General features: G+C 39.5%; 2 protein-coding genes across 7 annotated transcripts in view; one reads left to right on the top strand and one right to left on the bottom strand.

Annotated features, from left to right (window-relative positions):
* Nucleotides 1-13151, top strand: part of si:dkeyp-72e1.9 (syntaxin-binding protein 4) — a 92900-nt gene extending 79749 nt beyond the window's left edge. For all 6 annotated transcript variants that reach the window (XM_042392748.1, XM_042392751.1, XM_042392747.1 and 3 more), the window contains 9 exons: nt 1674-1770; nt 3587-3714; nt 3911-4003; nt 4677-4742; nt 5315-5512; nt 8912-9028; nt 10444-10493; nt 10640-10767; nt 11996-13151. In XM_042392748.1, the coding sequence (XP_042248682.1) occupies nt 1674-1770; nt 3587-3714; nt 3911-4003; nt 4677-4742; nt 5315-5512; nt 8912-9028; nt 10444-10493; nt 10640-10767; nt 11996-12054 (936 nt within the window). In that variant the 3' untranslated portion in view covers nt 12055-13151. The remainder of the gene's footprint in view (nt 1-1673; nt 1771-3586; nt 3715-3910; nt 4004-4676; nt 4743-5314; nt 5513-8911; nt 9029-10443; nt 10494-10639; nt 10768-11995) is intronic.
* A 975-nt stretch (nt 13152-14126) lies between these two features.
* rrn3 (RRN3 homolog, RNA polymerase I transcription factor) lies at nt 14127-25711 on the bottom strand. The gene is made up of 17 exons (XM_042392754.1): nt 25351-25711; nt 25114-25170; nt 24918-25007; nt 23868-23997; nt 23204-23263; nt 22860-22923; nt 21914-21983; nt 21476-21574; nt 21241-21336; nt 20134-20254; nt 19756-19886; nt 18760-18890; nt 18452-18639; nt 17504-17612; nt 15774-15926; nt 15529-15613; nt 14127-14801 (listed from the first exon to the last, which is right to left on the bottom strand). Exons 1-17 carry the CDS (start codon nt 25444-25446, stop codon nt 14652-14654), a joined length of 1830 nt encoding a protein of 609 aa, XP_042248688.1. The 5' UTR covers nt 25447-25711; the 3' UTR covers nt 14127-14651.
* Between the last annotated feature and the right edge of the window lie 270 nt (nt 25712-25981).

The raw sequence follows: 25981 nt of genomic DNA, 5'->3' as shown, positions 1-25981 counted from the left end.
TGGAGTTTGGATCACATCATGTGATTCACATCATTCTCATTAAAACATTCAGTGATCCTGTGACATTATAGAAGGATTTGTTATGTTTCTCCACTCATTTATTCAGGTTTTTGAAAAAAAAAAAAAAACACAAAGCAAATTTACACCAAGCTTTCATGTCTTTCTGAATTTGCTTGCAACTTTTTTACAGTTGTAGCACTCCCCCCCCCCCCACCCCCAAGCTCTCTCTTCATCTAATCATTGATCTCTCCCAGTCACAGGCTGCCTTCTGTATCATACTCGTGCTCTTCATTTGTACATTCTTTTATACCATACTGTATCAGCACTTTCTCTCACTGCTCCCCCTCTCACCCCTGCCCTCCAGCATCCCATCTCTCTGCTCATGGTCTCTGTTTTCCTCTACCTCATTCTCTGGCTTTCTGTCTTTGCCCTCTGTGCAGTTTTGTTACTGTTATTCAGCTACAATTTTCATTTTGTCCGGATCCTGCTCAGCCAGAGGTTGACCCTAATCTACCAATTCATTAATGGGATTAGAGAGACAGAGAGAGTTTAAATGTTGAATACAGGCACATCCTCTCTCTTGATCTGTTGGCTCCTTTGCAAAGCAGAGAGAGAGACAGATTATGGATATTTATAGTAATAGGTGAGGAAATGTCACAAAGGACAAAACCCAATGAAAGAGGAGTGGAGAGAAACAAACAATGAACTGTTGAGTACAGTATAATCCTACTTCACTGGATATATGTACTTCAACCCTGTTTAAAGCAAGCGAAAGACGGCTATGATAGGGACTGACTATTGTGCCAAGCGTAGTTTTTCAGATGCCTTAAAGGTTAATAACTGGCTGTTATTCTATGTTTGTAGTTGTTAACAAATCCTATAAAAAGACTCAAACTAACAATCTGTTAGTCCATCTCCCAATACTTTGACTTCTCTGCTGTCTGTGGCTCTCAGTCAGGACCAGAGTTAACACTGTGGACATTAGAACAGGTTCTGTTTGTCTTTTCATGACCGGAGGAAGTTTACATTCTACAATAATACACAAATTACACATGGTGATTTTTTTAAAGGCTCACAGTCAATATTCTTATTCTGCTGAAAACCTAATTAAAATAAAGATATGTAGTATTTATCCATGAGAATGATATATCTGGCAGTATGGAGAAGCCTTTAAAGTCACATGCAGACCATTGTGTATGGAGATAAGACCATTGTGAACATATAAAAGATGTAATATTGAGGTTAACAGTTGAAAACAACAGTTGAGAATACAGACCTAACACGAGGTTCATTTAGCAGCTGGAGCTTTCAATCATTAATTCCTCAGTAATTTGCCCAGTTGTCATGCAGAGATGTTCCAATGTCCTTTTTTTAAAGCACTGTATTGTGTCATTCTGAGACATGTTTCTTGTCACTTCTCAGTAAACTAACCCTAACCCTGTAAACATTTTAATGTGAAACAACTTGTGGAGATGAAAAGATCTTAAGACTATTTAAGATGTATAATTTGACACAACCTGCACAATCTGCAGATTGCTGCACTTTGATGACAGAACATAGCACGTGTATATGCTATGTTCTGTCAAGTGATGTTGCACCAAGGTATAAATATCTCCCTGTGCCTCTCTGTCTTTATCTGTGTCTGTGTATCTTTCTGTCTCTGTCTCTCTCAGGCTTTGTCCTTCCTCGGGTTGGATGTCACTGAAGAGAAAAGAAAGAAGTTGAGACAGAGCCTGACCGCAGACCCACAAGGCACTGTGGCCTATGGAGGTAAAGCACATGGACAAAAACACACACTCACACACAAACAAGCCACACACACACACTTCCAGTTGTGTCAACAGCAAATTGAAAGATCTGTGTTGAAACACTGTCAAATCACAGGCTCTGTGTGACAGCTGTATGTCAGTTACAGGTTGTGTCACTCGTGCATTGTGTCACTTTGTGTAACCATGAGCCAGGTCTGTGTCTGCTGGTACACAGATAGACAAAGTCAATCTGTGTTGAATGCTCCCTACCTATGTCTGTAATGTTCAATTACAACAGGGGCTGCTTGTGCATATTTGTTCTATTGATAAATGAAAGTAAATGTTATGTTGAAATATGAAGTTTAATGAAGTGTGATTTGGGTGTTTTTTCTTCTGTATCTACAGTATATACTGCTGTAGCTTTACATGTGATGTACTGTGCAAAGCATCTGAGGTTACAGAAGACACAAAATAAAAATCACCAGAGTCTATACAGACACAGTCTCACAGTCTCAAGTCCAGATACCAGGACATGTCATGATTATTCATTCTGCATAAATAAGAAGAACAAGCCTAGTTTACTGATAGGACATCAGGACATGCAGAGGGATAGTGCCTCCAGCTAGAATACCAGGCACAAGCGTATTTAGCTTAAACTCTGTGAGCTAGTCATTGCACCTCAGTTTGAATTTCAAATAAAAAGTGACTTAGCTGACAATTGTAGCTGAAAACTCAACCATAGACACTGCCCTCTGCCCTCAACTGTTTACCAGCTCACTTTGTTTTGTGTCCAATTCTGCTGGAATTCAAATATTTTTTTTTCTTTGTCACCTGAAATGGCTTTTATGGTGAATATATCCAGTCAAATGTGCGTTTCTGCTGTAATCGTCCTGCACTGTTCCACACTTCACAGAGGTCAGCATGTTGACGTTGTCATTACACAAGTTAGTTAGTTTATTGACTTAAATATCACAATACAAATACTATACATAAAATTACACAATCAAATAAAAACATTAGGTCCAAACAATATTCCATATACAAATATGTCAACACAGTAATACATTAAGATTAGCCAACAACATGGTCACGTTGTTACATTTTCAGGCAAGTGTGCAACATAACTAAGACTCTTGTCTGTGCTTATGAACAGTGAACTAAGAGAAGACTAAAAACTGACGCCCAGCCTGTCTGACCAAACTGTTTTAAAATGGTCAAAATTAAAGATACAGAGAAGCAATTTACAGCAAGTGATGTGAAGAACTGACTGCAACACCACCAACACTACTAAAACCTGATTAGTTACAAATCCACAATTTCAGGTTTTCTTGAGCCTTTAATGTCAATATGATGTTTGGACCCCAAAGCAGTTCAGATATGTTCTTAATCATCCCAAACTTCATATTATCTTAAAAAATCAACCAGGAAATGTAGTGGAAACACTACAGAAAATGTAAAACAAGTGTCCATGGTTTAATGAAACACAATATGTTTTTAAAAAGTGTACAGAAGATAGTGGAAGAGAAGCAAATTTAAGATATTTTCCATATGTATTATCTCTTTGTGTACAAATACTTATGTATTTTTCTTCATGTTATTTGAGACCCTCACAAATGAATAATAGTTCAACCCTCATCTTGAGTTCAACAGTACTCCTTGGCTTGTCACTCTATCTTGTTTTTACCAAATTTGAGCACAAACACTGAGATCTGAGATTTTACATACGTCTGTATGATACTCTTCTTTCATATCTGTTATATGTTGTCCTGGTGGACGTGGTAACCCTGTCATGTCTGTCATCAACAACTAACTATCTGTACTTGTTTGTCAACTCTCAGACTTTGTGGAGGCCACGCGGAACACCTTCCAGGAGAACCTGGAGGAGCTGGGTTTAGGGGCGGGTCCCTTCATGTTCTCCTATCATGAAGCAGCCAGTCTGATGGACACATCAGCCTTCCACTCCCCCGTAAGGAGTTCTCACAGCCTCTCACATGCCAGCACTCTCACACATTAAACAGAAAAGTTGACAACCTAATGTAGCATCATTTGTTGCTATGAACAACATCTCTCATCTGTGTGGATAAAAACAAGATTTCAAATCTGTGAAACACTTGTAAATCATCCCAAGTGAGGTGTGTGTGTATGTGTGTGTGTGTCTGCAGACTTATGAATCAGAATGCAGCTACAGCAGTGAGGAGATGGAACAGTTTCAGACAGAGGTGAAGCAGCTTCAGACCCAGATGAAGCAGCTCAAGGTGAACATGCACACACACACACACACACACACAGTGTTGGTGGATGGAAGTTTATGTTCTGTTGATCATGAAGTTATCATCCTTGAGAATATTTTTGTAATGGCATTTTTAAGTACAGTACTTGAGCAAATGTACTTGGTTACTTTCCAGCACTGCTTAATGGAAAATTAATATTCTGTTCGCTGTATCATTATCATCATCATGCCTGCCACTATACTGAGAGGATTTATATATTTTATTATTTAATCGTCATATTTTTATTGGCAGCTACACTTATCAGTTGTTCTGACACCTGACAGTGTAACATCACCTACTGTATAACTTTATGTATGTCTTTGCTGACTTCTGACTGATATGCCCACAAACAGAGGAGGACAGATCGCCTTATATAGCAATTTAGTGGTGTCAATCAAGTTTGTGCAGTTAACAGAGTTTAGTGAGTCTGAATGTGAACACTCGTATGAGCAAACCTCACAGAAAAAAGTCAGAAAGGGTTAAGATAAGAAAAGGAAAATGATACTTAACATGAAAACAACTGACACATGTCCTTTATGATAGCTGAAAGAGGGCAGAGGGAAGTGTTCTCTCTGTTATATAGTCTGGTTTCACTCAGTCAGACTATTGGCCTGATGATAAAAGCCTCCTGGGCTTAATGTGCTCCCTGTTTTGGCAGGTGATGCTGAAGGACATGGAGCACAGCAAGAAAACCCTGGAGGAGGAGCTGCAGAAGACCTCAGAGGTGGGAGACAAACAAGACACAAATACTGCACCTACAGTGTGTCCAAAGCAACTCAAGCAGCATGCTGTGTCATTTTACATCAGTTTAGATGTTAAAACCACTTACTTAAATGTAGAGTCAGTCATTCTGGAGAAAGATTGTTGATATCTGACCTAAACACCCAAACAAATACATCCCTCCCTTCGTGCTTCTTCAGAAGCTCCACCCCCCAAATTCATGGACCTGCATTGCCAAGGCAACGACCAAAAGAGAAATATGGCGTGATCCAGAGAGATCCATCAGCTGTAGAGTCACTTCTGTTCATCTCACACTTTATCACAAGTGGAAAAAATATATATATATTCTCATGTGAGCACAACAGCACATTTACAGAGCCAGGGGTGTGTCTGAACATCAGACAGCTAGCAGACCATGAGGAGATATTCGCTGAATTTGACAAAAAGTGTATTGGATTAGAATCACTGACTCTACCTTTAAATGCCATTGAGATTTATTTACACATTTAAGAGACAGCTGTAGGTCTCTGAATGATGTTGCGTCTAACACACAGAACATCCTGTTGTCTTTCGCAGAAAGCATGTTTGACTGTGGAGGAGAACACCCGCCTGAAGAGCCGCCTGCAGGCAGCCGAGAGCGAGGCGGTGCAGCGGCAGGCCAGCAGCGCTGAGCAGGACTACGAGGAGGTGATCCAGCTGCTGGAGGCTGAGATCAGAGACCTGAAGAACCAGCTGGCCAGCAAGAGGCAAGCACGAGGAGTGGAGGCCACCAAGGTGAGTATCAAACAAGAACTTGTAACTATTTCTATTGTACACTGTTTTCAACTTCTACTACCCTATGTTTCAGAGGAAACATTGTACTTTTTACTGCACTGCAATTTTTGAGAGTTTGTACATTCCTATTCTACATAAAACATGACAAAATGGACATAATAGGTGCACTGGATACCAGTATTTCAAAAATATTTACACACTGTTTAGACATCTGGTATTAACCTACAATCTGTATCTGGATAGTGACTCGTGGGCTTTTGCGTTTACACCTGCTACTTATAAGCGGATGTCTGTATGCATTAGTGAGGCGCGGCTGGCAGACTTTGACCAGGTCAAACACAGTGATAATCTACTTATTGTTGCCATGCAGAGGAAAGGTCAGTCTATAGCTTTTTGATGGGCAGCTTGAGACAGCAGGAAGAGGCGGGATTATGTGACCTTTCAACTTGTTAAGTGGATTTTTAGCCTTGACAGCAGAGTGACTGTAAAGGTGACAATGTTAGTGTGCCACACTTACAACGTGTTGGTCTTCCACTTTGGTCCAGACTGACATTTGTGTTTTTGAGTGAAATTTCTTGGCAACTATTGGTTGCAACGTGTTCTGCATGCACTTAGACCTTGAATCAAGTTGCTTTTCTCCTGATCCAGATACAGATCAAGTGTTAAAAAAATTCTAAAGCATCACAAAAAAGGAGAGGAGACCACACATGAGTTCTAACTGAAAAATAGATTTATTGTACATATATTAAACTAAACACAGCAAAACAAAGCAGGGTGGGAGCTACAGGAGAGAGAGCAAGTGGCTGACTGCCACCAGTAAATCCAGGTGAGCTGAATCTCCCTGACAACCCAACTCCGCCCACCAAGAGCCTGCAGGAAGAGGCTAAGGAGTCTGTCCAGAGAGGGTCGTTACAAAAGTGAAGCTGGATTTTTGCTCGATGTAAGAGTTCTGTAGTTCTGCAGCAGTTCTGTAGATGTTGTATGTACAGTGTAAGTACTACTGAAAAAGAAACTGTTGGCTATGGAAAGCAGCAGATTACCAAGCCTTTCTTTAGCTCCTTCATGTTCATGTGGAGGAAAAAACACAAGCAGCCAAGTTCTTGTTGTCTCCATGTGCCGTCTCAGTAGCCCTAGGAGCAGGCTCAACAGTTAGAATGGAGTCAAGCCCATAGCAAACAGTTGACTGTGCAGATGATATCGTATGATATCGTTCGAGTTAAAAAAAAAACAGAGCCAAGCTTTTCCATTCGGCTGTCTTCCTTCCTCCCTCCTCCTCCACACACTGGAAGCCCTGCAGCTCTGTCAGTTTGCTGCCTTCTTTTGTAGCTGCGTCTCTGTGAAATACATCAAGCTGCATTTCTAACAGCCCCGCTGACTGAGCCACGGAGCCCTGCCTATGTTTTCACCAGCACCCTGCTTTGATGAGAAGAAGGCTTTATATTCATTTGCTCTGGCTCTCAGGCTTACTGCCTCACTACCTGTGGCTTTTCATCTCGGGTGGTAAATCCTCTGGCTGCACACTGGCTCACAGGAATCAGCTGCTTCATACTGACACAAAGCAATATCCAGCCAAAAAAATGAGGACAGCCCTTTGTCATTCTCCTCTCCTGGAATCAGGGCACCTCACAATCATCAAATTCAGACTTTTTCTTCAGTATCAGTGGTAATCCAGATGGTTGCTGTCTGCACATCCATGGATACAGTGTGGGCAGCAAGTACTAGTAGCTAATTCAGCATGACTTCTCATGGTACAGATATATCCAAAATGTAAATGAATGGAGGCTGTTCTATCTACACGTAGGTGAAGATAGTTAATGTCTGATATTCAGACATTCAGTAAGGTTCATCCACAGTAACTTTTTAATAATATCAGTTTTCGATGCAGGATTAAACCTGAGTGATCAGTTATTATTTTTATTTCATGATCTGATATTGTTTAAAACATTTTGTGTGACACTTGACAGTAGATGGACACTGACGAACTAAAGTTAGAGGCTAACTTAAAGAACAGTCTCACAATTTTTCAAGTCTTTCTTAAAAAACAGTTCTCCTAAATGAACATTGAAACATGTTTTTCTTGCTGTAATCATTCCTGCTATTGACCATTAGAAGATCCTTCCACCTGCAGCTCAACGGGGAAACACTGTCTGAGGAAACACAAAGAGGGAATTTGATGCTAAAAAGACTGTAAATGTGTCAGATATCCACTTGATATGACTAACTCAGACTGCTGAAGCTTCACATCAACTTTTAAATGCATTTTTGCACTAAATGACTGTGTGGACACACTGTGGATTTTGGCCACCATCACTGATATTGAAGCACATTTGAAGGGGATCTTTTAATAGCCAGTATGAACAGGAGGAATGATAACAGCAAGGAAAACCTCTGTCATTGTTCATATGGACACCTGACTGTTGTTTTAAGGCACACTTGAAAAATTGTGAACCTGTCCTTGAAAAGTGCAAAAAAAGGTATTTTCCCATGTTGAACCTCATTCATAACTCTGGAGTTATGAGCTTTCCCATCATTTCAAAAGAAATTATGGGAACTGAACATAGAAAATATGACAGTTTTGACAATTTCGAACAAATCCTGGTGTCAGATGTATATGCACAAAGACAGAAATACAGGCAGACAGACAGAAATACGGGCATTGTTTTCGTCAGATTTATAAAGACTTACACACACATGGTTCTGATTTTACAAATCACAGTCATTGTGAAACTAGCCTCATTTTCACTCCAACAATTGGCCATAAATAGATGAAGATATTCAACAAGCTGCCTGCTGCACACGTCTTTAGACTTGTCAGTGAAACAAACGGGAAAGAAGAAGTGCAGTTTTACTGATTGTGTTGCATCGGAAATGTTCTCCAACAGCACCAGAGCAGCTGTCATAATGCATGACAGAGGTGCACGGTTATTATTTTTAGATTCCATCTTTCATGTTGTTTTTCCACCTTCACCTTATCATATAACCTGCAGCTGGCTCAAAAACACCTGGTCTGAAGTCTGTGTGAGGTGCACATTCTCACCTCACTTTCTATCTTTATAAATACCAGTGAATGTGTGGAAACGGCGTATGCATGGTTTTTGTGTGTAGGCCCTGCCCACTACTGGTGTCAGTGCAAATACAGTTATTACAGAGAGAGAATAATACATCTGATAGTGGCTTTGTTGTAACTGGTAATGATTATGTTTTATTTCTTCTTTGGGATCATCTGATTTTTCTTTGAAATAACTTGAAAGATGCTCTGATCAAAGAACTTTTCTACACATAGTGGCTTCATGTTCACCATATCTTCTACAGTTACACCCTCATATTTATTCATCTAGTGAACCCACTTACAAACAACACAGTCATTGATCAGATGTGTGTGTGATTTGTGTTTGTCAGGAGGATGTGCACGACCTGAATAGGAGGCTGACAGCCATCGACTGCCAGCTGAGGAAGTCAGAGCTGAACAGGAAACACCTGGAGATCTCAAACAAGAAACTACTGGGCTTTGCACAGGTACAACTCTTTACCACTTTCACACAACACCTCTGTCAAACATTTTGGACTTTTCCACCAATTCTAGCTGTAAAGACATTTGCTCTAAATGACTGTCATTTTCTCTGTCTAGTCTAGATACAAGCTTAAAAACAACTGATTTTATTTCATTAATATATTCAAATACACTCATTACAAAACTATTTTTCAAAGCTGTTATACTATGCTTAATTTGTTTTTTAAGATTATTTATAATCACAAATAAATTATTCAGATTTGTAAGAATCTTCATGCAATATGTTGCTGTTTTAGTTAAGAAGCAGCAGGTCAGTATAAAGACACACTTAACACTGTGTTACATGATGTTTACATGCTACAGCTGTGTTGGTTAAGTCTGTAGAGTGTATTCATGTACATAGAAGTCACAGCGGTCACTAAACAGCAGTCTGCATCCTTCACCCTGAAAACACCTGCAGGTCTCTGTAGAGATCTTTCAGATGTTGGTTTTTCTGGTCCATAGCACAAAACGTCTGTGCCAGTAGCTTGTTTAGGAAATAATCACTGTATTTGTAACAATTCCCAGTGGTTGCCTGTGGAGTTTGATAAAAGTGATTGATTACTTAATAAGCCTTTCAAACTGTCAATAGATATGAACAACAGGCATAGTCTCCATGACACTTTCAAACATCATGTTTCATTAAAGCAGCAACAACCACAGCTTGAAATTGAAGCCATTGCAGAAGTACCTTAAAGTGCAATACCACTGATGGACGCTGGGTGCTGGCTCCAATATACTCTATATGTCCAGATTAACAACTCAATATGCTACACGTTCTAAAACGCTCCAACCAAAGTCCTGTCTGACCCAGACACCTGTTATACATCTTAACAATGGATAGTAAATTATATATAAACAAAAACACAGCAAATACATGAAGTATCTTAATGATAGTTAATACAAGATATATGCATCATTTTTACAGAAACACAGTTGTTTATTTGAATAAACAACACAGAAAAAGATGATGTCTGCTGGGCGTTGATTGACAGCTGTGATTGACAGTTTGCTCCCCAGCTGTGGGACTTTCAGTGAGTCGGACTACAATCACAAAATAAAAGATTGGTTTTATCCGTCTAGTCTTGACACAAAGTGAGCTACCAAAATAACACAGACAAACTCTCTCTGTGGTGGATATAAAGACTTTACCTGCAGTTTGAGTTAGATGCGACCCAGAACTGTGGTGGAAAGTGTGCACCAGAGATCTTCACAGGTTTAAAATTGCACCAGATCCAAAAGGGAACATATCATGCATACATCAAAACATAGACACCCGATCTGAAAGACACCTGAGGACAGTCTAAAACTGATTCAGTGTTACTGAGAAAACTGAGACAACAGAACTTCACATAACTGGCATCATTATCTCTCTCCTCAGAACGTCCACAAAGTGTTAACAACACCCAGCCTGTTTGCAGGAGAAGTCAGGTAAGAGACCCTGAACATCTACAGCTCAACATCACGTTATTAGTCACTCACAGCTCTGCAAGTCATGCTGTAATAACTTTTCTTGTCTGTGTCTCTCTCTCTCTGTGTGTGTGTGTGTGTGTGTGTGTGTGTGTGTTGTATATCAGGAGCAACAGGTCATCTCCAGCCACAGAAAGCCCAGACACCCCGTCACCTCTTCCTGATCCTGCCTCACAGCTGGCTGCAGAGGCCAAAGAGCTGGTGCAGGGAGTCTGCTCTCTCACTGATGACAAAGGTGCAGACTGCATGCTGGAGCACAATGAAAAAGACAAGAATACACTAGTACACACCACCCAAAGCTGGATTAATCGATTAAACAGACAATTCATTTTTATTACTGATGAATAACTTGACCTAACCAAAAAATCAGTGGTTCCGTCTTCTCAGATGTGAAGATATGCTGCTTTTCTTTCATTTCTATGATATACAGTAATTAGAAGAATATACACCAAACACATAACTGATTAATGGAGACAATAATCTTCAAATTAATCAATAAAGGAAATAATTGTTAGTTGCAGCCCAACACCACGCAAGACAGGAATAGAGTAGACTGGACTGATACTTTTTTGTCATTTCCAAACAGTTTGTAAGTAAGAAGGAAGTTGTGAGTGGTTGACCAATAAATTAAGACACACATTTGAAAAAACAAACTAATCACAAGGTCCACTCAGTATCTTCCTCAGAAAAGGAAGATCTGAGGAAGATTGTGTGATATGATCGAAAGCTCCAGAACAGCCACTGAATGGACCTTGTGGTGAGATCATTCTTGTTTCCAGCATCAAGAATGAACTTTGAATCTTAATACACACACATCCTTTTGTGTTTTCTGGCATGTAGGCCATGAAATAGTAAACATAAAAAGAAACTCATAATAATACCAAATGTATTCTAAAATATTAGGATTGTTAACAATCTTCTTTTTATTCCAAGATGATAGCAGCTATAAAAGCACAGGGTGACTCTGTCCAGCAATTGTGTTATTAGTTATTATTTATACCTGTGTTTAACAAGTAAGAAACATTTTTTCAACTTAAGTCTTACTCCACATTTTCCCCTCATCATGTGCACCACCACCTCTGCTCCCAATCCTCCCAGTTTGGGATCCACTGGTCTAGCTTAACGGATAAAAGCTCAAAGCCCTGCTACAGGCTGCAGTGTGCCTTACACCCCACAATATTAAAGTGACAGATGATTATTCATTTTATTAATATTTATTTTCTGTGTTATTAATTGAAAAAAAATACCAAGATCAAAATGTTTTATCTTCAGTTCATTTCCTGGCAGTCTTCCATTAGATTTAGATGGTTTGCAGGTGAAAGTGAAGGAGGAATGTTCAGGGTTCTGCCTAAAGCACTTGTACTTTTTGAATTTGTTCCTTTGTATTGTTTCATGTTTTTCTGTGACCTGATGATGCTGATGATGTTTGTAACTGTTATGTACTAACTGTGATTGACCTGCAGCGTCAGCAAGTGCGTCGGAGGCAGCATCAGTCCTGGATGTCAGCCCTCCCCATATGTAAGCAACAAAGAGCCAGAGAGGACTGTGGGAGGACCTGGGCAGGCTGAAGCGCCAAACAAGCAGCTGAACCCACGATGGACGACACTGCAGTCAACAGACAGAACGCCATCCGATACACCTTTTCAAAATAGTGACATCACTTCAATTCAGTCAAATCCACACTTCACAGGGACAGATTGAACACAACAATTGAACAGCCAACGATTTAATGCCAAAGCTTGCTTGCACTCATCAAATTAGTATCTTCCTTTGACATATTCCACAGTGTTTATCAAGGGTTCAGCAGTGGGATATGATGGACTCAGCCATGACCCAAGGACTCTCAGTATTCAACCATTAATCATATGTACAGAAGTCTCTATGAGAAGTGCTCTGCCAAATAAAAAGTCTGCTGGAATTCTCTTTTGTGTTACTATGACAGCAGGTGGTGTTGGAGGAGCTGCATGAACGAATCCACAACACACAGACGCTGTTGTAAACCTTGTTAATACTCCTCTCTGACCTCTTTTCTAACCCACACACACACACATAGATTCACTCCACGGGCTGCATGTAAAGGAGAACTTGTTTGCTTGGAAAGGACAATCCAGAGTCTTCCTCTGTGTCATAGTAACTCGCTGCCATCTTCCTCCATCGCTCGTTTGCTCTGCCCCAGAGGTCATGAACTGTCAAGCAAAAAGTAGAAAAATAACTGTCCCCCCACCCCACCCCCCACCGTGTCCCCTAACTCTCCTCGTGCCCTTATTCATGAATAAAAGGCAAGAAATGAAGTATTCACAGAGAATTTGGACTTGAGCGGTGTTCATTCAGTGTCGTCATATCACTGCATGTTGTGTCTCCTGCATCCAGGAGTAGCTTTAATGTTGTACATTTGGGAGCTGCTGTAGCTCCTGCTGTGTAAACTTGTGTTTGGTAGTCACAGAGTCTAGGCAGACATCAACATAGGCTACATGTATAACATTGGTTTTGTTTATACAGACAGCTGCAAATGCATTTAAAATACTGACATGTCCTGTAATTCAATCAGATTGCATCTTTGGTGTGGCCTCTTATTCTTTCTGTTACTGTTTTATATTAAAGGAATAACTTATGACTGGACTCCATTAGTCTCCTAATATTTTATTGCCACTACTAACAGTATTGAAGCAGTGTTTTCCAAAGGCTGACAGTTTTCTTTTTGTCCCAGACTGTTGTCATGTTGATGTGAGATTGCACAAACTACACAGACTGTGAACTGATGTCAGGGTTATTCCAGTCTGAGAGAGAATAATTGTAATTTATTTAACAAAAGCACACAAAAAGTCACCGCAGGACAGATTTCCTCAGTGTTTCAGGTGCAGGTCAGGTGCCATATGTATCAAACAATGAAGGATGTGATGTGGTGGAGAAAAGACACATGAGTTCATCTTAAATCCACAGAAGTTTCACCAGCATCACCACACAAATATCTACAGAGCAACATGGTTTGTTAAAAATGGATAAACTAGTAAAAAAGAAAAACTGAATATCGATTCTTAGAGAAAGTTGCAGAGCAATAACATTCAGTGTCTTATAGAACTTGCTCACATTTCTTCAAGTCTGTTGTAAAATGATACTCACATGCTCATATGCATGCTCACTGAAAGCACTGTTGGTGACTTTACTGTCCAGACTGGCGTCTTAAAAGCAATTTCAATGTAAGTAATGCAGGTCAAACTCTACAGTTCTTGTTTGGAAGCTGTTTTATGAGGCTTCAGTCTCAGACACATCAAGCTGGTATCTTACCAACTCTTTTTACTATTCCTCTACAAGAAAACACTGCAGAAACACAAAAGAAGAACATCGCTACTAAAAAGACAAACATCTGAATAGAGTTCTTCCAGTGTTTCTTCTTTGTGTTTCCACAGTGTTTCCTTGTTGAACTAAGGCGGATGAATATATTTACATAAGACTGCTGAAGCTTCATGTTAGCTTCAGATGAATTTAAGATTGCATTTTTGCACAGGACGAGGAGTGTGGAGTTTGTCTTCATCACCTAAATAGAAGCAGCTTTAGGAAGAGACCTCTTCACAGCAGTATAGAGAGGAACGATGCTTACAGTGACCAATGATGCTTTTAATGTACATATGGACATGAGTAATGTTTTAAGACCTAAAAAATACGAACCAATAAAATCTGAAAGTAATCATAACAATATTTTACTGCCCATAGAATATAACGACTTGTCAAGCTCGGTCTAATTTGAGTTGAGCACAGAACTGTCAGTTAGTAAGGCCCCTCTACAATACTCTACAATCTACAATATGTAGACTTTCAAACTTAACTTAAAATACCTCATCAGAATATTTCCTTACAGTGATACTGGTGCCTTCTTTACAGTTTCGACATTATTTTTGCACTTTTTTTTTTTTTTACACATTAACACAAGACAAGTACTCTTGTATGAATAGAGAAGTGTGACTGTCTCAGTGTGTTTGAGTCCTTATAAATTAAATGTCATGTGGATGATCAGGTCATGTCCGTACAGAGTGTGAGAGCCACGTCTGCTCCTCACAAGCTTCTGGTCTCACAGTGGACCCCAGGTAGGTCCATCAGAGCAGGACAGTCCATGATGAGGGGCTAGAAAGGTCTCTGGAAGGCAAAGGGGGGTGAGCCCACGCTGTTTGGACTGCGGAGGTTGGAGTCGTAGGAACTGGGTGTCATTCCCACGATGCCCTCTGACTGGGCAGACTCCCCACACAGGAAGTCATCCTCGTCCTCCCTCGAGCCCTGACGGACACGGAGTAAACAACAACAACCAGGTTTAAGTGACCACAAGACAACTCAGTCAATTCAATACATTCACATTTGAATATTGATGCTGTGCTTTCATACAGAATATATTTATGTCATTTTCACTTTCATACATGTTCTGTTTTTTTTGTTTATGTTTCATCTAGCAGACATAAAAGAGCACTCCACCAGTTTTACATGTCAAAGTCAATTTACTAGTCAACAGGAGTACTGCTCAGTCTGTGAACACAATGATAATGTCTTCTGTGGCTCAGGAGGAGCTTTGTCAGTTCAGAAAATAACCCTAATGATGTCATTGTGATGAAATTTGTAGCAGAAAGTCTGTGTTATAAACTGCAGTGTGGAGGTTGAAAAGTGTGAAAGCTGTCAAGATGCATTCAGGGAAATGTAGGATCCATACAGACTAAGTCAGGAGATTTCAGCCTCTGTTGCTTTGATTTTGAATGTTTTTGGAGCTGAAATGATGATTTGATTGATTGATTAGTTGATCAACAGAGAATTAATCAGCATTGGATCATCAATTAATTATTAGTGATTTTTCCTTCAAAAATTCTAACCACTTTCTAGTTCCAGCTTCCAAACTGTGAGGAGAGATTAAAGAAAACAATTGATCATGAAAATGCTGCTCAGTTGGAGCCATAACTGTTTGTGTCTTTCTGTCTTTCACAAAGCCCCAAAACTGTTCATCTTTCTGTCATCTCACCTGCTGGCCTGTTTTGGTGACAAGCAGCTCTGTGTCTGCTAGTTCCTCCCAAACCTGGTACAGTGGCTCAATCAGCTGACCAGACCTAAACACACACACACACAAACACACACAGTTTGTAGATGAGCAGCACCTCACTTCAGCTTCTGACTGGAACTCATGGTGAGATTGTTTTAAATAGAACATAAAAGAGTCTTGCTGGTGTTGCATTTCAGAGAATAAGCAAAGTCTTTCAGCTGGCGTACCTCTTGAGCAGGTAGGGGTCGAAGGGAAAGAAGCTGTCCAGAGGGTTGGTGTTGGTGGTCACACAGTCTCCTCCTCCAGAGCTGCGGACCACCGGCAGTACATGACGGTTGTTCTTTTCTATGATGGTGTAGCAGAACACCACCTGATACTTCCTGCAACAAAAACACACCCGCTGCTAGAGGTGACCCCGGGAGGAAACATTTGCAATGTGTAAATGCTCAATAAAACACAATAGTTCTTGAGGACTTGAGTCTGTCCCAGTACCCACATTTGCAGTATTTATTTGCAGTATTTGCAAGTAGTCAGCCTACTTGTGTGACACATTTTCGGTAACTGCTACTGTGCCTGTTAAACTGCAGGTGGGTGAAGGTTTCTCTGACTTGATTCATGAAGACATCCCATGACTTGCATAAATATGGCTCAGTCAAGCTCATACATTTGTTGGTATTATTTAATTTCCACATAATGAACAAATATGTAGGATCAGCCACTCAGTATTACAGGTATATTAAGGTGATAGTAAAGTATGCACATTCAGGAATTGAGAGACTTACAATTAATAAAGCAAACAAATCAAGTTATCTAGAAGCACGTGGTTATACTATACATAAAAGACAGATGACTAAACGTCCAATCAAATACTCTGTTACAAGTAAAAGTCATGGCCTGAGTAAAAGTACAAAAGTATTATCATTAGAATATACTTGAAGTACCAAAATTTACTTTCATTATGCACGATGGCCCATTTCAGAATAATGAGTGTAAGTATATACTTATTACTTATTATATAAGTATAATAAGTCTATACTTGAGTAACTGACATGTACTTAGTTACTTTGCACCACTGCAGAGTTTTAACATGAAGTGATAACTGTATGTGGAGGGTCTTCCATAACTGTTTGGACATGAATCATAATATTCACACTGAATCCAATGTATCATAAACTTCTGATGACTGTTGATTCTTGTATAGATTGCAGGTATGTGAACTGGGACAGATACAGTGTTTTTTCTTTTATTTTATTTTATATCAAACAATGCACTCTACTGTCCACTGTGTGAACTGTCATCACTTTGACTTTAGGCAGCGCTGGATATACCAGCTTATCTATGACTTTCTACTAACAATCATCTTCATTATCAATGAATCTGTCAATTATTTTCTCAATAAGTTGATTCATGGTTTAGACTATGAAATGTTAGAAAATAGTGAAAAAATGGCAGCATTCACAATTTTTCAGAGGCCATGGTGTTGTCTTCAAGTTGCTAGTTTTGCCTGACAAACAGTCTGAAATGTTCAGATATTCAATTAACTGTCATATATGTCAAGAAAAAATAACAAATCTTTACTTTTGAGAAACTAGAACCATTAAATATTTGGCATTTTTGTCTTGAAAAACTGAAAGGATTCATCAATTATCCAAACAGTTTCATTTTCTGACAATCAACTTCCTGATTAATTGACTAATCATTGCAGCTCTATGCAAGTGTTCATGTTCATGAATAGCTTGGTGATAAGATTTTATACATATGGCCCACTCCTCCTAATGTACTGTATGACTAAAGGGAAATGTGCTTTTTTCTTTCTGTCATAGAGTTAGATGAAAAGTCTAAGTTACACAGATGATTTCAAGGCAGACTGACCACTGAGGCAACTTTGTTTCAACATTTTTACACCAGTAAATCTCAAAGTAAAAGTGATGATGCAGCAGAGCGGGCTGATGTGTACCTGGTGATGGCAGCAAACATGTTGGTGACTGACGGCAGGCAGACTTTGAGGGGGTTCAGCTGACACATCACCACTCGCTCCAGGTTCAGACTCTGCAGGTACTCCAGACCTGAGACACACACACACACACACACACACACACACACACACACACACACACACACAAGTTTGCGCAGATTGTTAAGACATTACATTGACTGCCATTCATTATGGACAGACTAATCCTAACCCTAACCTTAAACAGGACCTCAGAAATGACATTTTGGTCCCCATGAGGACCACTAGCCCCCATGAGGTCAGTGTTTATACTGGAAAATGTTCCCAAAAGGTAACAAAAACACACACACACAGATATGAAGACAGATCTTCATCTCTATGACTTGTTATTGTTACAAAACTAGACTTGATGATTTTATGTTATCAGTGGATTTGTTGCCATATTTTACATTTTTGACTGTTGAGTTGAAAACATCACATGACTGGACATTTGTCATTATTTTTGACATTTTACACACTAGATTAATCAATACAATAAAACAAAGTAACAGATTTACAATAAAGATAACGCTTACTTGTAACTCTTACCTTTGAATTGGATATTCAAATATAAATATATATATATATATATATATATATATATATATATATATATATATATATATATATTCCTAAAAGCCTGATATGAATGTTTTTTCAGCAGTCAGTGTTCGTTCAATCCTACCTCACACCAAGAACAGGCATTCAAACAGTATTTTAAAAGCCCATTTCATACAGAGCCACTGAAAGGCTTTGTTTGGCCTGTGTGGTTGAGAATTTTCAGAATAAAGTCACAGACAGGCATTCAGATGTCAAGGTGATAAAGTGACTCATTTATCTAACAGAGTCATGTTTGAGCAGCATGTGATGCTTTGCAGGGTGTTGATGTTGGCCCGGTTTAGAGGTGTGTACCTTTCTTCATGTTGCCCCCCAGGATGGCTCCGTGTCTAAAGATGAGTGTGTAGAAGACGGCCTGGCAGGCTGTGTAGAAGGGCCCGTGCAGGCTGATGTCACAGTAGGCCTGTTTGCCGCTGCTGTCCTGACTGTCAATGTAGCGATGGATCCACGAGAGCAGCAGGTCCAGACAAGCCCGCACGGTGCTGCAGGAGAGGGGGGAAGCAGAGAGGAGGTGGAAGCTGGATTAGAACAACAGTAAGATTCATTTAGATGAATAAACTGCTCACTTTGTTTTCTGTAGCAGGAACTACAAATGAACTCACAGCACGGGGACGAACTTGGCTCGGGCCAGGAAGCTTCCCATGTATCCTGCAGCAGCCTGGCGGAGGACAGCAGGCTGAGAGGGATTCTGCAGGATCTTCCACAGGTGATCCAGGAAGGCCTCTGCCAGGGCCTGAGCCAGATGACACACAAAATACAATGCATACAAGACTCCATAATATTATGTATCCATATGTTTGTAAAAGCATCATCTTCCACCATATTAAAACGGCTTTTTTCTGACTCAGCACGGTGGATGAATCTTAAAACACTGGCTTGGTGTTTCAGTGTGTAGACACTCCGTAACTTTAGCTACAGTGAACAACACACACCACTACATCATGTAGATAATATAAAACCAGTAAGACTGAAGTCCGTTGTGGGGAGATTGGAGTAACCTGTGTTATGTTTATTGGATGTTATGGATTATGAGTTACTGTTAGAGGCTAAGGAAAGAAGGAAGAATGGGTCATATTTGTTTGAATAGTTAAATACATCAAACACATCTGGTCTGATCTAATGTATGTTGTGCAGCTGTTTGCTATGTTTTAATACTTTGTCTTCTAATTATAAGCTGTAAGGTATTTAACGATGGGTTGTCAAATTCTATCAAATTGAAAGAGTTTGTTTTTTCTTTAAATCAAATCAAATCTTTTCTAAATGTAAAGGGTTCATTCCAGACACAGTTTATTTGGCAGCAAAGAAGACGTCTTTCTGTTGTTTCTAACCTTTGAATCGCTCGTGTTAAATGTGGATACAGCCAATGATACAGCACAGCTGTTGTCATTAATCTGAACTCTTTTTCTATTGTTCAGGTGTGTCACTGTGGACAGAATGGCCTGGAAATGCTGGTGTGGACGTTTTCTTTTTTCTGAACACACAGGGAACACAACCAAGGAGTTCTGACCTGACCTCAGTCCAACTGATCATATGTTTGACTGCTGCAGACCAGACTGAAAGCTAAATGTTACACTCATGCCGGTGTGGAGAGTACTGACCAGTCTGAAGCTGCAGAGGTAAAAGAGTGTGTACTGGACATGACAGGAAGCATGTGTTGGCAGAATGAGCTTGTCAAACACACTCAACAGTTCTCTGTACAGCTCCTTCGTCCTTTCCACATGAAAAGAGCCTGAGAGAGAGAGAACAAAGGAAAGAGCAGTGAAGAGGATGCAACACCGTAGAACCCACAGGGTTCCTGAAACAAGGATACAAACACTTCTAAGTAAACAAACTTGTTTACTTGACTTTTTATTGGATTCAAAAATGTGTTGAGTGAACGTGCTTCAGTTCTTTTACTTTATCAGATCCTCCCTAAATCCGGCTCTTTCTTATTGGTCAGTCCCAGTTAGGAAAGGTAAGTGATGTAATTCAGGTACCATTGAGATGGCAGACATCCTTGATGTAAGCCAACAGAACAGCCATGAGACTGTCCAGCCTCTCAGCCACCGGGTGTGCCATCACAGTCCTAGAGGGGTGAGCTGCTGGCACATCTTCATCCTGACACACACACACACACACACACACACACACACACACACACACACACACACACACACACACACACACACACACACACACACACACACACACACACACACACACACACACACACACACACACACACACACACACACACATCACAAACTGTAATTCAAATACAATATTCTTTCTACAATGTGAGTGTGTACTAAAATTGTTATATATATGATTTTTACTTTCTTACAGACCTGGGTTTATGCAGACATTTGTTTTATATAAGCATGCTAAGCAATTTTGAAAGCCTGCTATAATTCATGTACTGTCATATGATACATTCTAAAACAACTCCTTCATACTCTGAAGTGGCGTAACTGCTTCATACCAACCAGTGTTCACTCATTCATTCATCCCACTTCCACTGATATTTCATTTGGATCATTTATACTTCAAATGATACTTAATGCGCTGATACATCGACTTACATTTTACAGTTTGAACACTAGAACTGACAATAACTCCTTTTGGAAGTTACACTTTAACTGCTACAACTTCACCTGATTAGTCAGCTCCTTTTATATTTTCACTTCAACTGATACTTCAGCTTCACCCAGCCTTTCACTACAACTAAACATTTGCCTTTTCTAGTTATATAGCTCATTTACTGTCTTACAATTTTACTCTTATACACAACCGCTGAATACTTTGCAGTGGTGTTAACAGTCAGATGCACTGTGTGTTAAGTGGGCTTGTGGCTGAGTGCCACAGACAGAGTAGGGGAAGTCAGGAATTATTGAAAGACAGACTAACATATTGTTGGTTTTGGTCTTCTCATGACATCTGTCAATAATATTTGACAATAAGAAAATGATTGACTAACACCAGCTGTATCCTTTCATATCATTTGCTGCTGTCGTAAAGACTCAAATCACTGAGTATTTCTAAAAATGTCCATAATGAAAAAGCATTAACTTAAAAACCTCCAGCAAACAGTTGCTGGCTGTTACCATGTCAAAGAGTCCCTCCTCAGTGCGCTCCTCTGCCTGCTGGTCCTGCACCGCGTTCTCTTCTGCTTCCTCAATGTCTGAGCGGGATGCACTCACCTGAAATAAACACACACACTTCACTATTCCAGGTGAAGATGTTGGGTGTGTGTGTAACTATTCCTTCCACTGACTTCCATGTAAAGCCTGATATAGCTGTTGTGTTTTAAGTATAATCATTTAGAGCCGGACCACTTACATCCAGTTTGAGCGTCTTTCCAATGATGAGCTCCAGAACATCTCGTCGAATGGACGGAATGTACACGGTCACTCTCAGGAGGTTGTGGACGTAATACTCCTGAAGAGAGCGACAAACCATCAATCATTAGAACACCACTGTTCTAATGATTTATTTACAGCTCAGTACTGTTTCATACAACATGTTCAGACAGGAGCTAGAGTGGAAGAGACAACATTCACAACATTCAATATGTTATAATATACATGTAAATATAATGTGGATCAGGCTTGAGCAATAAAACACAAACCAACAGGCTAACAAGTCAGTTTCCTGATGTCACTAAATGCAGCACACGCTACTGTTTGAGGCATCTGACATGTGAAAACGTAGCCAGTTAGCCTCCAAGTGCACAATCACAACATGATGTGTAGGGTGTATGGTTCAGTTGTCTCTCACCAGTGTTCTGGAGGATTTCTGTATGAAGGGGAAGTTCTCTTGCAGAATGGGCATCAGAAAGCGACTTGTGCTGAAAGGAGAGGATCAACATTTACAGTATAATACACATGACCAGGGCACCAGATGAATTTTTGTGAAGATCAAATAAAACCAAGAATATCAGCACTTCCTTGCAACTGAGAAGCTAGACCAATCAATGAATTCAAAGAATCCTTTTAGCACTACAGTCAAAGACAATATTAAAAATATTATGTTTGTTAGTTTTCATTCATTTCAATGCATTTAATCATAATTGTTTACGTTTACATGTGCCTCTCTCTCTCTGGTGTTCTATACATATATTTATTGATAGCAGTGCTATCTGCATATCAGTAAAAGCTTTTTGTTTATTTATCAGTGCAACAGCTACTCTTCCTGGGCTCCACAGGCAAAAATAATTAAAGCAATTTTCAGTAAATATGTAAATTAGTCATGACATAAGTACCATTTGAATAAGCACAGTGTTGGTTAATAATATAATCAGCAGTACTGCAGCATACAGTTATATTCATAACTACACTGTATCAGTCATAAAAGCCTTTTGTCTAAACCATGACTCATTAGAATTTTTTAAATTTTTTATAAGTATTATTATTTAGAGATATTCTGATGAATGAAAAATGTTTCCAATTCATTTGTTTCGTTGTGTAACAGTGTTTATTCTTTGGAAGGGTTATCCATGAGAAAAGACAGCTAGGCCGTATTAGAAGACATATTCCCTAAAGCACAGTTAAAAGACCACTAACTAGCCTCTCCTCCACCTTCACTATGCATACAGCAGGTATAGATTTATAACATTACATGTAATATTTTGAGAAACTGATATGCTGAAATGGATGAATGATTAAATCATGACTTCCTGATGGATAAAAACACTGTGTTGTCATCAGGATGATTGGTAACTTACGATGGAACATATTTGGTAATGAGCTGCAACGCCTGGTGACACTGGTCAAAGTTCCTGGGGAGGTCTGAACAAATAAAAAGGCACAGCAGAGTGTTAACTCAATGTTATTTAACCAGAGGATTAGACAATAAGGATGCAAGTTATACTTTAACACTGCCTGCTTCATATTCACACTTCTTACTGCCCCTCCCTCTAAACCTCCCCAAATGTGAGCAGGCAGCCAAAACAACTATCACTATCAAACACCCTGGTCAGATAGAACATACACTCAAAGTCCTGGAGTGTTAAAAACAACCACTTCATATATGCTGATTTCAAAATGAAATAAGAGAGATGACACCTACTCTCATCTTCATCATCCGAATCAGAGATATCGACTCCTCCTTCACAGATGGTCACTCGCTCTGGAAACAAACACACACACACACACACACACACACATACATTATTCCTCCATGAATCACTGATGATATTAGATGTAAACTCACAACCAAGTGAAAGCATGAAATTAAAACAAACACACCAGTGATGTTAAGACAAGGGGTGTGCACGAATACAAAGACATTATTCAGCAAAGCACAAATATTGGGTTTTTTATGAATATTTGTTTCATGCAAATATTTTAAAAAATATTAGTAGAGGTCTGTCTGCAATGAGGTGATGAGTAAAGTTTTAGCTCAGTAGTCAGCGCAGTCATCTATGATCTGGGAGACTCCAGTTCAAGACCCAGTGTGGGGACCTCCTTCATAAGGTAGTTTATTTATGAACACTTATTGTAAGACTTTAATTTTCTAAAATTAAAAGTGTAATAAAAACAAAAACAGGATTTTTAAGCCTGTTTCCACTTTTATTATTTGTATTTGTATTTATACAGATAAAAATACAAATACTGGGCTTTCTGCACATCCCTAGTTAAGACCAAAATTTTGAATACCACTGTGAGGACTTCTATTCATTGTTTCATTTTCGAACCCTAGGGTTATTTAACCACCAGTCAGAGGAACGTACTGGGAGTGAAGTGGGAGACCACCATCTTGAGGCAGGCACACAGGTAGACAGTCTGTGCTGACACCAGGTTACTGAGGAAGGCCATGTACTCCTCCACCACAGGCTGGCTCCGACCCACCCAGGGAAGCCTCTAGAAAAACACACACACACACACACACACAACCAGAAGTTTCAGCATGGAAGCACACACTGGTTATTGTGTTTCCAATTATTTTCAGCCACTGTTGGTCATCATGTCAGTTATAGTGAGCTGCCTGCTGAACACTCCACATATGAACACAGAAGTATTTACAAGCACCTTTTCTTTGATTTTCTTCACTGACTTAGAAGTTTTATTGTTTTATTGTCTCCTCATAATGCACACAAAAAAAGGACACGAGCATTAAACACTATTTTATCAGATGAAGCTGTTTGTTTCTGAATAATTGGTTTTGATATGAGGAAGTCAGTATCAGTCTACCTTTAATGGCATGTCAGAAGTGAGCCATATGGATAAAATCCTTTATTATTTTAGATTTCATTTTATACTGTACTACCAATATAGTGTTGTAATACATCTTCTGGAAAAATCAAATGACAAACTGGTTACGGAGAACGTTTGTTTAGTTTATAAATAGTCAGATAATTGAGAAAACTATTTCCCAGAGCCCAAGCTGACATATTGAGATGTCTTATTTTCTCCCACACCCAAACATATTCAGTTTACTATCATATAAGACAAGGGAAAGCAGTAAACCCTCACAAGTGAAAAACTGGAACAAGCAAATGGTTCCCTCAACATTTCACTGATCAGACAATCAGGAAGAAATTTCACCAGCCATTTTTTATGATAACAGATTGATTGTTAGAGTGATCAGACAAAGAAAAACAGAAAATTCTCACATCTGAGAATCTAAAATCAGCAAATGTTTTAAATGATAGAAAAATGACTGCAAGGAAGATTATCAAGTAAGTGATTATCAAAATAGTTGCTGATTAATTTCCTGTAATTGGCTGTTTTCTTCATGGACTGATGTGTAGACGGTACATTCAGGGTTGTTTCAGACTCACCAACACAGTGTAGATGAGCTGTTCATGGTCTTTGGTAAGCTGGGTCACACAACTCCGAAATTCTTGTAGCCAGCTGATGATCTGGGCATCCTGTCAGAAGATGAGAGTTCACTCAGCTACAAAGCGACACACAAGCCTTTTTCCAGGTATTACACAGATCCCAGTACAGCTCAAACACACTGATGCTCTACTGTACCTTTATCTCAGGATCAGCCAGCTGGTGTTTCAACAGCTCGTAGTCACCCGAGTCTCCCTTCAAACAAGACAAAAACAGCAACGTGTAACGTTATTCATCATTAGCACCTTCAAGAAATGTCAAGTGTTCTAACAATGTACCGAGCAGCACTTCAATGCAACAGACTCAACTTTTTACATCAGCTTAACTAAAGTTACTTGCCGGATTGAAATGAACTCTCATAACGTTACAACTCACCTGTTTGTGTTTAGCTAATGTTTCAGCAACAGTGCCTCCAAACCTGACAGTCTTCATAGGAGGACTGTTCAAAAAGTCCCGACCATCTATCTCCATATTTCACTGCTCTCATGGAAAATAAGGCTTGTTTTGCTACTGTGAAGCTAACTGTACGCTAGAAGAGCGAAACACGAGCTGGTTCCGTTGTTATTAACGTCATTAACGTTAAACATTAATGTTACTGCTTTTTGGGAAGGATTTAAAATGTTTTGAACATGAATGTCCGTCTATGTTGTAAGTAAGCAAACGCGTGTGTGAGCACCATCTTCACAAGAGGAAGAACACCGTCTGTTTACGGAAGTGAACATCGGTGCTGCGTCAAGAATCTTCCCCTACACTCAGCTCATAGGGTTATGGGTTCCGGTTGGTCAGCGTTTCATGAAAAAACCAACAACAACAAAAAAAAGAAATACATTCAAAGAACAGATAAATAGATATATAATCATATATAATACAGATATATAATACATAATATAGATATAGACATATAGGTACACCTGCACATGCAGGAACAACCGACCTGCCATCAGGTCAGTTCTTCTGTGGCAACTTGGGCGTCTGAGCTGCTTCTGTCTGTTCATGTAATCCCAGA

Source organism: Thunnus maccoyii, chromosome 18 (genome assembly GCF_910596095.1).
Source record: "Thunnus maccoyii chromosome 18, fThuMac1.1, whole genome shotgun sequence".
NCBI lineage: Eukaryota > Metazoa > Chordata > Actinopteri > Scombriformes > Scombridae > Thunnus > Thunnus maccoyii.
The sequence above is the reverse complement of the archived record's forward strand: the minus strand, read 5'-3'. Positions and strand labels throughout refer to the sequence as shown.